The sequence below is a fragment of the Pempheris klunzingeri genome, chromosome 17 (assembly GCF_042242105.1).
Source record: "Pempheris klunzingeri isolate RE-2024b chromosome 17, fPemKlu1.hap1, whole genome shotgun sequence".
Taxonomy (NCBI): Eukaryota; Metazoa; Chordata; class Actinopteri; order Acropomatiformes; family Pempheridae; genus Pempheris; species Pempheris klunzingeri.
Genome location: NC_092028.1, coordinates 5,862,943 through 5,875,635, shown reverse-complemented (window position 1 = coordinate 5,875,635; position 12,693 = coordinate 5,862,943). Strand labels below are relative to the sequence as shown.

The 12,693-nt window shown below is 43.3% G+C and overlaps 1 protein-coding gene across 1 annotated transcript in view; it reads right to left on the bottom strand.

Annotated features, from left to right (window-relative positions):
* Nucleotides 1–12,693, bottom strand: part of smg1 (SMG1 nonsense mediated mRNA decay associated PI3K related kinase) — a 48,300-nt gene that overhangs the window by 22,712 nt on the left and 12,895 nt on the right. The window contains exons 11-26 of the mRNA XM_070847647.1: nt 11,995–12,216; nt 11,545–11,646; nt 10,237–10,527; nt 8,835–8,965; nt 4,990–5,151; nt 4,633–4,751; nt 4,420–4,507; nt 4,175–4,276; nt 3,758–3,898; nt 2,992–3,218; nt 2,470–2,669; nt 2,136–2,297; nt 1,762–1,916; nt 1,527–1,660; nt 883–1,194; nt 650–791 (exon numbers count right to left, since the gene is read on the bottom strand). Of these exons, the coding sequence (XP_070703748.1) occupies nt 650–791; nt 883–1,194; nt 1,527–1,660; nt 1,762–1,916; nt 2,136–2,297; nt 2,470–2,669; nt 2,992–3,218; nt 3,758–3,898; nt 4,175–4,276; nt 4,420–4,507; nt 4,633–4,751; nt 4,990–5,151; nt 8,835–8,965; nt 10,237–10,527; nt 11,545–11,646; nt 11,995–12,216 (2,690 nt within the window). The remainder of the gene's footprint in view (nt 1–649; nt 792–882; nt 1,195–1,526; nt 1,661–1,761; nt 1,917–2,135; nt 2,298–2,469; nt 2,670–2,991; nt 3,219–3,757; nt 3,899–4,174; nt 4,277–4,419; nt 4,508–4,632; nt 4,752–4,989; nt 5,152–8,834; nt 8,966–10,236; nt 10,528–11,544; nt 11,647–11,994; nt 12,217–12,693) is intronic.

The window sequence follows — 12,693 nt, the reverse complement described above, 5'->3', positions numbered from 1 at the left end:
AGACTGCATAACTGAAAAGTTAACTAAAAGTACAAGTATGCTCACATTGCTATTTACAAAGCCAAGTCCATCTTCTTGGTTGCAGTGATGCTTCTGAAAATTAGCAGCTTAAGTTAAGTGTTTATAGACCACATAATCTGCCAATATACTAGCATGGGTTTGGAACCCCCCTACCCAATCATTTTCACTTTTTGAGGGGGCTGTATCCAACCATCTCTGTAACGTTATTAAACACACAATACATCATTTACACCCACTTCATGCTGCGACTAGCCAGCTGTGCAGAGGTGAGACTGGAGCCACGGTTTAAACTTGTCGCTCTAGTTCTCTTCTTCAATTTGTTACAGAAGTAGAAGAAGAAGGCACTTTTTATGTTTACAGCTAAGGGTAAGAGACAGAGTTTGAAAATGTGTGCCGTTCTCACCATATTTAAAACAACATGGCTGCATCAAAAACTCTTCACAGCAGCACAAACACAAGCCATGGTCAGACAGAACATCTTACAGGTTAGTTTTATTTAATCAGAACGTGACCCATGATGGATCCCTGAACCATTCAGGACCTGATCCTGGTTTCTGTTGCCAATACACCACAAGAACTATGACAGGGCTATCACAGGGCATTTGCAGGTCTCTGTGTAAATACTCACTCTGGATTGACTGTGGTCCGTTGTTCCTGCTGTTGAATGGCTTTGGTCATGGCGCTAACAGCACTGCGCAGGAGCTGTACCTCGATGGCTCTCTGCAGCTCAGTTGGATCTGGACTCATGGAGGGCAGAAGCCTTTTCAGATCTGACACAGAAACAAAAAAAAATTTTTTTATCACATTGCATTAAAATCTGGTCATTATGATTCTGTCTTGGTGAACAAAAGATCTGCTTACCCAGCTTGTCCTTACTGCTGGAGAGCGAGCTGTAGTCCTCTCCAGGCAGCAGCTCCAGCTGAGCTCCACACTCTTCCAGATCTCCCTCTTCAAAGCGGCTCAGAGCCTGGATGTAGTTGAAGTCTGTCCTCAGATTGATGCCAACTGGATTGCTGGAGTTCTGTTTGAGGGCGTGGATGGTGGCCTGCCATTCCTTAACAGATGCCCAATCACAGAGTGCCACGTAACACTGACACGCTTTGTTGGCTAGGAAGTTGATCACCTCAGGAGAGCACTCACTGGACTTTAGCAGCACAGTCTTCCTGCTGTCACCTTTTCAAAAGAGCCCCCCCAAAAAACCCATTTTGAGCAGCAGTCCTACGATACATTTGATGATTATTATTATTATTATTATTATATCTAAGCATTATTTTAAGCCATTTAAAAAAAATTAGGTTCACATCTGTCCCAGTACCTTGGGACATCATTAGAGCTACACATATTTCACTTTCTATCACCACAAGCCTGTACAAGTTCTTCTTTGACTTAAATTTAATTACGGGGTCATAAATCTAGACATTTAATGACTGAGAGACAAATACAGGAGAAACCAAACATTATTTCATGGTTGCTGAAGTGCACTAAAGCTGCATATATGCTGTTACCATTGCTGGTGTGTTTGGGGCTACTTGTGTTGCTGGAGAGTTTGAGCAGACAGCATTCAGAGCTTTTGATGCTGCAGTCCATCCCTGTAACTGCTGACAGTTGATCTTGATACTCCAGAGCTGCCTTCTCAAACCTACAGGCACACACAGACACACAGTGTTTAGTAGAGCACAACACATGGAGTTGGATCACTTGGTTGAGTTTGTGAGGATTATATAGGTTACAGCTGCTTACCGTCCCTCAGCCTGCAGGGCGACTGATGACAGCCAGCCCAGACTCCTGCCGGTGGTTGAGAGGCTCCAGGCTGCCAGGCCATGGATGGCCTCAGGACAACGCAGCTCACATAGAGCCTCCACCAGCAATGTCAGAGGAACCTCCAGCTCTGGACCCTGATGAGCACACCAAAACATATAATCAAATAACCATATAGCAGTACATAATAAATGATGCCACCTAAAGTTGCACATATAGAAGCTACAGAGGATCAAGCCTGCTTGTCTGGACAAAAAATTGTTTTCATGTCCCTGCTATAACACTACATCTGAACACAGAGCATCACTCAAAAAAAAGCTTGACATAACTTGAGATGACTGTGTATTTGTACTGACCTGGGTGCTGCTGTTCTTAATCTCTGTAAGCAGGTCAAAGCCATGGCGAATGGTTACTGCTGGTTGGCCAGAGAGAAGCCCGACCCTCATCAGTGCCAGGCGAATCCTCGTCAGCCAGTCTTGGCATGTCTGTCGATTGGTGTAGAAGAATGTCCTGATGCCCTGAGAAGCAGAAAGGCAAATTCATCATGCCATTTTGAACCCATTTTAGTGACTAATGAATAATGGCTATTCAAAATGTATTCCCTGGTCTCATAACTCCTTTGAGATTATCAAAATGTCAAAAACTTAAACCTTCAACCAGCAGTGGTGTCTGGAGCTTTTATTTACACACCTTTGGTGGGGCAGTGAGAGCGTTGGCACAGCCTTCATAGGCGTTGTACATAAGCTTCTCCAGGTTCTCCAGGTACTGAAGCAGCAGAGCGAGACGGAGCTGATTGGAGTGGTGTCCATCCCCATCACCTCCAGCACCAGCCCACGCGCCAACATCCTGCTCTGGGTTCAGACTGTGGGCAGCCAGGCTTCGGATCATGCCTAAAACACAGGGGTACAGAAGAAAAATAATGGACGAGTGGCGTACACTGGTGGACTACAGATTAGGGTGCTGATCATGAACCACAATGTTGATGATGATAATAAATGAAATTGCTGATTTCCTTCTTTTCTGTAATAAATGGCTATTGCATATTGACCAAAGCAAATGCATTCTGAAATGTCCCTATACAGAAAACGATGCACTAGACACGTCACAGGTCCAATACTTGCATGCCATAGAAGCCTGAGGGACAAAAAAAGGCTTGAAAAACCAAATAAAGCTTCAGCCACTGTGAATATTAACTGGATACAGCGTCTTTACCTTCAATGGTCTGAAAGGTGTCCTGAGCTCGGCCCAGTGGCGTTCGGAGTTTGGACAGTACAGTGAACTGTGCAGCCTCCCACACTGCCCACTGCCACAGCACGGCCTCGGTTTTCAACAATGCTCGTGGCACTACACCTGGCTTGCTGCCATCTACACCTCCTCGGCCATCCCGTTTCTCTAGCCGCTGGCAGCTGTAGTACAGGCGCTCCAGCCAGGGATCCTTTCTGTGGATACAAAACAGCTAAGCTTAGAAAGTGTCATTACAGTGCCACCTGACACACAGTTATCATGATGTATACATACAGTGGCACTGACAGCGTGAACAGTGTACATGCACACAAGGTTATTTAACTGCAGAGGGACTCACTGCACTCCATGTGGGGTATTCTGAAACAGTGGTTACTGTAACTGCTGAAGTGTAGTCAACATTAAGCTAAATCATATAAAACATAGTGGAAAAAAAGCTGCATTTTGCCATAATTCTAATGATAATAATTCTTATGGCTACAAGGAAGAAATAATATATTTTTCAATTTTAAAAATACCCTCCACCATTTTCCCTACTGTAAATGTCTGTCACAACATGAGACAGGTTGGCTGAAAGGTTGATATCAGACAGATTTAAAGCAGCACATCTAAAAATTTGGCAAACTCTGTCCTAGTAAATAACAGCAGTGTGACTCTTGACTGTAAGAGAAAAGGTGTGGTAACAGAGTTGGTCTAAAATCTATGCTGTTGGTCACTCTACTACTGTGACAGGTACCCTCCACGATGCAGAACTCCATATAAGATGAAGCTGATGAGGTCACTGAAGTCCTGGGGGTGGAAGGTGCTGCTTGGTGGTCGGCTCATGTGGTGGCGGATGGCCAGCGAGATCTCCCTCATCTCAGGGTGGCCGTGGTTACTTTGGACAAACAAATCAGATACACATCATTAAGGGATACACACAACCATGAAAATGAAATGAAGGACATCTGTATTGTGTTAAATGAGCATTATATGATCAACAACCAGATTAGATTAAAAACTAGGAAATTATGGACTTTACTCAGAACACTTCCTTTCAATTAAATTGACTTGAATAGTACTTGATTTTGACACAAAATGTCAAAACAATTTGGTATGTGGAAAATAGATCCATTTTACTGTAGATGCCCTTCAGTGTTACAACAAGTCTTACCTCAAAGCCACATCAAGGGGGATTGTCCTGAGCAGCTTGCCATAGGCCTGCCTCACTCTAACTGCTGAGTGGACCAACTGAACTCTGCACACATCCACACACCTAATGGAACGCCAACAAAGTACGTAGGACAGTGAGTAAGTGCAGCAAATAACAGAACAGCAAGAACATTATTTTGATTGAAAACAAAAAATACTGTCTGTAAGCAGTTTAAGCTTGTGTGCATTTGTCTGTATGATGTTCACCTTTGCAGCAGCTCAGTGGACAGAGATGATGAAAGGACCTGTAAGCTGTGGCAGGTCTGAAGGCAGATACTTTGATCTTCATTTAGACCTATCCACAGAAGAAAAAAAATCATTCAGCAACATAATTACTGAAGAATAAATGATAAATCTAAAATTGAGAATTACAGGCCTGTGGACATGCCTGACTGGCCATGTTAGACATGCAGGGCTCACCATTAGCAAGCAGGCCCCTGCAGAACTTGCTGAAGGAAGGCAGGGAGAAGAGAGGGCTGTAGGTGTCAGACTTCTTCATCAACACACAGATTTCCTGAGCCCAGGTCAGCAGCAGCCTCCTGATACACGCACACAAAAGTATCATAGCAATTGTAACCAATAACATTTGTGTCTTGCCAGTAATACACAGCTACTAATCACACAAGCATCAGTTGCTTCTTATGGCCTTGTTGGCTGGCTGACTGTGTTTTGGCTCAAATCAATACATCTAAAAAGGTGCTAGTGCTAAATACATTTTGCTATAGTTTCAGTTGTCATGTCCCTTTTGTGTGTGTATGTGTCAAAGTCAGGAAGTACCGGGCCTCAGGGTAGAGGTGCTCCTTCATCAGCAGACCTCCCAGAAGGCTCAGCAGTGTGCTGAAATGCTTCTTTGTTGCTGTGGTCACAGTACTGATGACAGCGCCATCGAACAAAGAGGGAGAGGATGATGACAGGCTGGATGAGATGAAATGATCATGTCTGGAAAAACAAACAACAGACACAAGGCCAGTTATGAGGAGTAATGACAACAAGAATAACTTCAACACTGTTCATTGCATTTCCTTACATCGTGACTTTGTAATGTGACCCATTAATTTCTCTATCCATTTATCCATTAATTTCTCTATCCATTTATCTCTAGTGCGCATGTGCGGAGTATATGCTGCCTGTTACGATTGCTCCTGCTAGTTTTCTTATTTTTCTTACTTTTAACTATCTTTTTAAAATATTTGTTTTACTTTTTTGTTTGTAATATTTTTTTAAGACGTTCCCTCTCCAATACATGCTGATGGAGAGAGCTCTTGTCATCTTTTTGCTGTGTTTTGCCGGAAGTGTAGTCTAATGTGCTTTACGGAAACATGGCTGCATCAGGACATTCCCGACGACAATGCTTCCATTGGTGGCTTCCAAACTGTTCGGGCTGACAGGGACTGCACCAGGAGCGGTAAACGGAAAGGAGGGGGGCTTGCCTTTCTGGTGAACAACAGGTGGTGCAGTCCTGCTCATATTACTATCAAGGAGCGCATCGGCAGCCCGGACATTGAACTGTTTGCTGTTGGTCTTCGTCCATATTATCTGCCACGAGAGTTTTCACATGTTGTCATGGTGACTGTTTACATTCCTCCTTCTGCCAACCCAACTTCGGCGTGTGACGTCATCCACTCTGCCATAGCCCGGGTACAGACTCGACACCCGAGTGCACTCATTGCTATCTCGGGTGACTTCAATCATGTCACCATGGCAAAGGTACTGCCTAACTTCACCCAGTACGTGAACTGTTTCACCAGAGAGGTGAGGATCCTGAACTTAATGTATGCTAATGTGAAGGGTGCATACAGCTCCTCTCCCCTCCCCCCTTTGGGAAGGTCTGACCACAATCTCATACACCTCAGTCCCACTTATTTGCCTCTGGTAAAAAGACAGCCTGCAACCATAAAGACAGTGAGGAGATGGTCGGAAGAGGTGTATGTGGAACTGCAGGGATATTTTGAGGTCACAGACTGGCAGGCACTCTGTGAGCCAAATGGAGAAGACATCGACGGGCTCACAGAGTGCATCACGGACTACATCAACTTCTGTGTAGACTCCATTGTGCCAGTAGAGACTGTTCACTGTTACCCTAACAACAAGCTGTGGGTAACAAAGGACATCAAGGCCCTCCTGAATGATAAGAAGAGGGCTTTCAGGGCTGGCAACAAGGAGGAGATGAGAATCACACAGAGACACCTGAAGTACAAGATCAGAGAGGCTAAGGAGGAATATAGGAAGAAGTTGGAGCGGAAACTCCAGCAAAACAACAACAGAGAGGTCTGGAGAGGGATGAGAACAATCACTGGTTTTAAGTCAGCTGGTAACAGTGGAGTTGAAGGCAGTGTGAAATGGGCCAATTATCTTAATCTGTTCTTTAACAGATTTGATGCCCAGGCCCCTGCACTCCCTACAGAAATCACCATCAACACGTCGATTGTTCTGCCCCCAACAACACCTACTCCACTCTCTCCCCCTCACCCTCCTTGCAGCCTCTCATCTTCAAGGGAAGGCCACCCTCTCACCTCTACCCCTACCCCCTCACCCCAATCTACAGTGACCATCACAGCTGAAGATGTTAGAAGACAGCTGGGGAAACTTCATTCTGGCAAAGCTGCAGGCCCTGATGGTGTCAGCCCCAGGGTGCTCAAAACCTGTGCCATCCAGCTCTGTGGTGTTCTTCAGCATGTCTTCAACATGAGCCTGAGTGTGCAGAGGGTCCCGGTGATGTGGAAGACGTCCTGCCTAGTTCCTGTGCCGAAGACGCCGCGCCCTGGTGACTCTAAGGACTACAGACCTGTGGCGCATACCTCCCACATCATGAAGACCCTGGAGAGACTCATCTTGGAGCAGCTCTGGCCCGTGGTCAAATCTCTCCTCTCTCTCCTTTCCTCTTCACCCTCTACACCACGGACTTCAACTACTGCACAGAGACCGGTCATCTCCAGAAGTTTTCTGATGACTCAGCAGTGGTTGGATGTATCAGCAAGGGTGATGAGGTCGAGTACAGGCCTGTTGTGGACAACTTTGTCACATGGTGTGAGCAGAACCATCTATAGCTCAATGTGACAAAGACAAAGGAACTGGTGGTGGATCTGAGGAGGACCAAGGTGCTGGTGACCCCTGTTTTCATTCAGGGGGTCAGTGTGGACGTTGTTGAAGATTATAAGTACTTGGGGGTTCACATTGATAAAAAATTGGACTGGGGGAGGAACACTGATGCCCTTTATAGGAAAGGCCAGAGACGCGGTTGAGGTCCTTCAACATCTGCAGGACTATGCTCAGGATGTTCTATGAGTCTGTGGTAGCCAGTGTTATCTTCTATGCTGTGGTATGCTGGGGCAGCAGGCTGAGGGTAGAGGATGTCAATAGACTGAACAGACTGATCCGCAGGGCCAGTGACGTTGTAGGAGTGAAGCTCGACTCTCTGACGGTGGTGTCAGAGAGGAGAATGCTTCACAAAGTGGGAGCTATTTTGGACAATGTGTCCAACCCACTTCATGAAGTGCTGGTTAGATACAGGAGTTCTTTCATTGCCAGACTAATTGTACCACGATGCACTACAGAGCGCCACAGGAAATCATTCCTGCCTGTGGCCATTAATCTATACAACTCCTCACTCTGAGTGTCCATGTTGTTGTATATTATTATTTAATACAACTCCTCACTCTGTGTGTACATGTTATTGTAGATTATTATTATTATTATATAATACAGCTCCTCACTCTGAGGGTACATGTTATACATTATTGTTGGTAGTGGTAGTAGTAGAATTAGTATTATATAATACATCTCCTCACTCTGAATGTACATGATATACATATATATATATATATATATATATATTTATTATTATTAGTAGTAGTAGTAGTAGTGGTATTATTTGTATCATTATTATTATAATATAGTACAGCTCCTTACTCTGAATGTACATGTTATATATTATTGTTATTGGTGGTATTATTATTATTATTATTATTATTATTATTATACATACTTTATATATTTATATTTTTACTTTGTGTGTTGACGTTTATTTTTATTCTTTTGGAGCTGTGTGTAACAAAAAGCAATTTCCCCCTGGGGATTATTAAAGGATTTTGATTTAAAACCTTGAAACTCACACAGAAGCAATGTGTACTTTCATTAGTACCTCAACTTAATGAAAGTGGAAAAACTACAATACTATACAGGGAGTACTCCAGTAAAGCCTTTTTCAGACATGCAGCCCTATGTTTATCTGTTGGCAATTTAACACGTTCATCTTCTGTCTGTCCCATGTCCATAAGTGAAGGTTAATAATTGTCTGAAACAGCAATATCCCTCAGAAAAACATCAATACAAACAGTAGTTTAGCAGACATGCAGAGCTCATCATTACATGTTCCATGTTTTTAAAAAACAAAGAGATGTCTGTAAAGAATGGCAAAATATCTATTCCATCAATCAGGGAGGACTTTCCAAAATAATTGTACTCCTCAAGCAGCTTATTTTGATTTCACTATTTTAAACAACCATTTAAATGAGTGAGTAATTTGCAAGAAGGTGCACAAAGAAACCGATTACAGGTGTGTGTGTGTGTGTGTGTGTGTGTGTGTGTGTGTGTGTGTGTGTGTGTGTGTGTGTGTGTATTACCTGGTGCAATGGGAGTACAGGGTGTAGAGTACAGCGTACTGGATGGCAGGGTGGTGGACTGCTAACTCAGAATGGACCACCATCAGATTGTGACTGAGTAGTGCGAAGACCGTAGGAGACAAAGCCCACATCTAAAACACAAGCACATTTCAACATGACCTTTAGACTTTAGACTTAGACTTTTCTTTATTTGATCCCCCATAGGGGAAAATTTTCATGTTACAGCAGCAACAATTGAACAGGGAGAGTGAAAAGCAGCAATAGTAGAAGAAAGAAGAACACGTAAAGCCACATAAACACAATCTTTGTCACTGCAAAGATTAACGTGTGCTACTCCAAGATTAAAGCTTTTCACCATTGTGAGACAGTTTTAGTTTCCTATTGCCTGACATGTTGGTCTTTTTGCTTTTTTCCTTTATGTTGTGCTATGAGTAACAAACTGTTTGGAAAGCCATTTCCCACAGCTGTGAACTGGGCAGCAGATACAGCAAGCTGATAAGATGACGGGTATTTTGTACAGGTGACTACTGCAGTTTGAATGAGTAGACAACACATTGACAATGTAAGCAACATATTTAGCTGTGTTGTTTTGCTGTAGCAGTGAGGAGTAATAGCGACAGCAGCACCTAACTGGACCTGAGTGGCTGCTGACTGGTTTAGTGCTGCCTATGTTTGAATGCTAATGTTATTGCTCACAAAAAACTCTTCAAACTCATTCATGTTGAATTCAAAAAGTGAAGGTAAAGTAAAATTTGCTCAAAAATCCTATTTGGGAAGATTCCCTTTTGTAAATTATCTTGCGTCCGTGAGAGCCTAGTTTATTTTGAGTATGTTGTATACAATTACAGGTTGTTATTAGTCATTTTTGATTGGTTGCCATTCTCAAGGTCTCGTGCAATATGAGCTGTCCTTAGGACAGACACTGAAAAACCCAAAGTATATATGTGGCGTGCTTCACAAGAATGCTCATAGCATTAAGCAAACCTTTCTTAAGACCCTAAGGGACAATGTAACAAAATTTGGTCTACTTTATTTTGCATTTGTTAACTTTAATGAACTGGAACCAACAAAGCTCAGGGCATGGTTACCAATATTCGGAGGACCTAAGCCAGACAGGGTTGGCCTCGCCACGCAACTAAGATGACAACACCTCTGAGACCAAGTGAGGTTGAAAACCAGCTAAACTCAGTAGTGGCAGGTCAATCCTGCATCTTTTTCCTGAGAGTCAACCACAGCTTTTAGATAAGTTGTGACCTGTTAGTATCTGGCACAGAGAGAGGTATTCAAATCCCCTTAAGCTAAAATGAATCCTTTTACCATTAATATGTGTGCCAGCTCACAGGGGCATTATTCAAAGAGCTATTTAGTGATCAGCAATGTAGAAAAGCACAGTGGCGCTCACCCCAATGAGAGAGTTCTTGGTGTTGCCGATAGTGGTGAGGGTGCTGAGGTTGAAGATGAGGATGAACTGGGCTTTCTCCAGGGGTAAGGTAAGGGAAGCAAAGGCAGGGTGCTGGATCTCTGGGCAAGGGCCGCCGGGTGCTGGGGCCAAACCACTGGGTTCCAGGGTTACTGTCAGGCTGGATAAGGCACATGCCATCTCACCCAATACCATTTTATAAGCTGCCTCTAGTGTTGGGATGTTTTTCAGACTTAGCAGGGCCTGGTACACTCCATGAACAGCTGACATCACCTGTGGAGGGTTTGTACAAACATACACATGTAAACATTCTGGTTTAGCAAACTTTTGGGGACATTGGGTAAGGAATAATGTACAGTGAGTAGTCATAATTGCAAAATTCAGAATGATTCAAGACCCCTCTGCTTTGCGTCTGGGTCCTGCATCTCCCTGTTGGGGTTCATTTTGCAATAATGCCATTCACTGTACATTATCTTGCTTATCACACGGCTTCGTTCTAAAGAAATCAATAAGTTCATACAAAATATTGACTTTAAAATTATTTAATTGACCTAATAATTATTTTATTGCTTCAGCTATCAGAACTGCATCCATAGCAACAGTTTGCGATACAGAAATAACAGACTGCAGAATGCCATAATTGACCAATGAGAATCGATTATTCAACAAAGCCGTGTCATAAATTGCTATATTCTCATTTAATCTGACCTAATGCCAACAATTAGCAGAACTGATCCTGTCCAAATCCCAGTCTAAATCATTTTCTTTCACTTTGTAATTCAGTGCAGTTTTGGTCTGGGTCTTTTTTCCTGGTCAGGGCCTAAATGAAGATACATTTTAATGCTATGAGCATATTAATGATATATTAGAGTGTACAGTGTGCTCCCAGCTTTGTGGCAGCAGTTTGTGTTTTGCCCTTACCCGTTTCAATAGGACAAAGCCCCGATGTACTGTACTGGTCCATAAAGAAATTATTTTCCCAGTTTGGTGTGGAAGAAATGGATTTGGGATTAGCTGGAATGACGACTGCGAGCCAGGCCTTATGAGCCTCAGTGGCCAATCTCACTAATATTCTTGTGGCTGAATGGGCACAAATCCCTGCAGCCAGATTTCAAAATCAGCAGGTGGTTAATGGTTATAGCTTTGGAATCACATCTTCAACTTGACATATTGCTGGAATGTTTCGGCACATGTGTAATTTGGCCACATAGTGTATTTGCTATACAGAAAACCACACTGTCATATTCTCACACAAAAAACTTTTTGATAAAGCAACCCACACTCACACACCTCTTTCTCTCTATGGAAGCGCAGATTCAGGAGCTGGGAGTCAGGTGCCAACAATTTCTCAACAAAGGATGCAGGCAGCTTTGTGTTGATCTGGTCCACAATCTGAATGCAAATGCAAAGTTAACAATGAGTAAAAACTAAATATTACAGAAAAGCTCACAGAGCAATAAAGCTATCTCTGTCTGGAATGGATCTGCTTTGCTGCAATCCAGCCAATGATTTTCAACACAGCAAAGTACACATCCCGAAAACAAGCTTTTATAGGTGTATAATTCAGAGCATAACAAATGGGTCAGAGTACACTAAAAATTCTAGTATAAGATCCATTACACGTGGGCCATCATGCTAAGTGTGTGTAACTGGGCTGCTCTTCTGCCAGATATCCAAGATGAACTCTAGATCAAAGTGAAACAAACTGCAGGTGAGATCAAACTCTAAAAGTGACAGTACCAGAGTGAGAAGGCTGAGCACTGCCAGATTGTAGTCCGAGCCGCATGCCTTGCAGCAGTCCAGTTGGTCCAGGCCATAGGCAAGGACAGCCTCCATTAGCTGACCACATGGCTCCACACTGGCCAGCAACACACCCACACACTCATTCCCCGCTGTGAGAACTGCCTCAGAGAACTGAACCTGCTTCGCTGTGGTCACACAAGCTAGAACCCGATTCAGAACCTAAAGAAAACAGACAGGAGAAACGGGAAATGAATTATTCGGATACCTCTGATCAGAATAAGCTGATAAGCTCTGGTATGACATTTAAGTGACTGGCAATGGTAGTGTGTAAAACATGTCCTAATAAGCATGTTCCAAAGTCATTAAGTTATGATTGTGCTTTGGACTAATTAATGGTTACCCAAAGTGCTTGAACTGTTCAGAAAGGCTGCAAGCCATTAAAAACAAACTGGCTTACAGCCCTGTGGCACGATTCCTCCTCTGCTCAGTAATCCTCCCTCTGACGTTGATGTGAAGAGACTAATTGCAGGCAGGTGCTGCAGGTCGAGAGGAAGGTCTGGTCCCAGCCTTACAGTCCTCCAGAATTCAATTAATTTTAAGATACACAGCTAACGAGGCTGAACCATTACATACAATTAGCATTTGTGTCTAGCTTGTTCAAAACAACTCACTATTAACATAATGGTCTATGTTCAG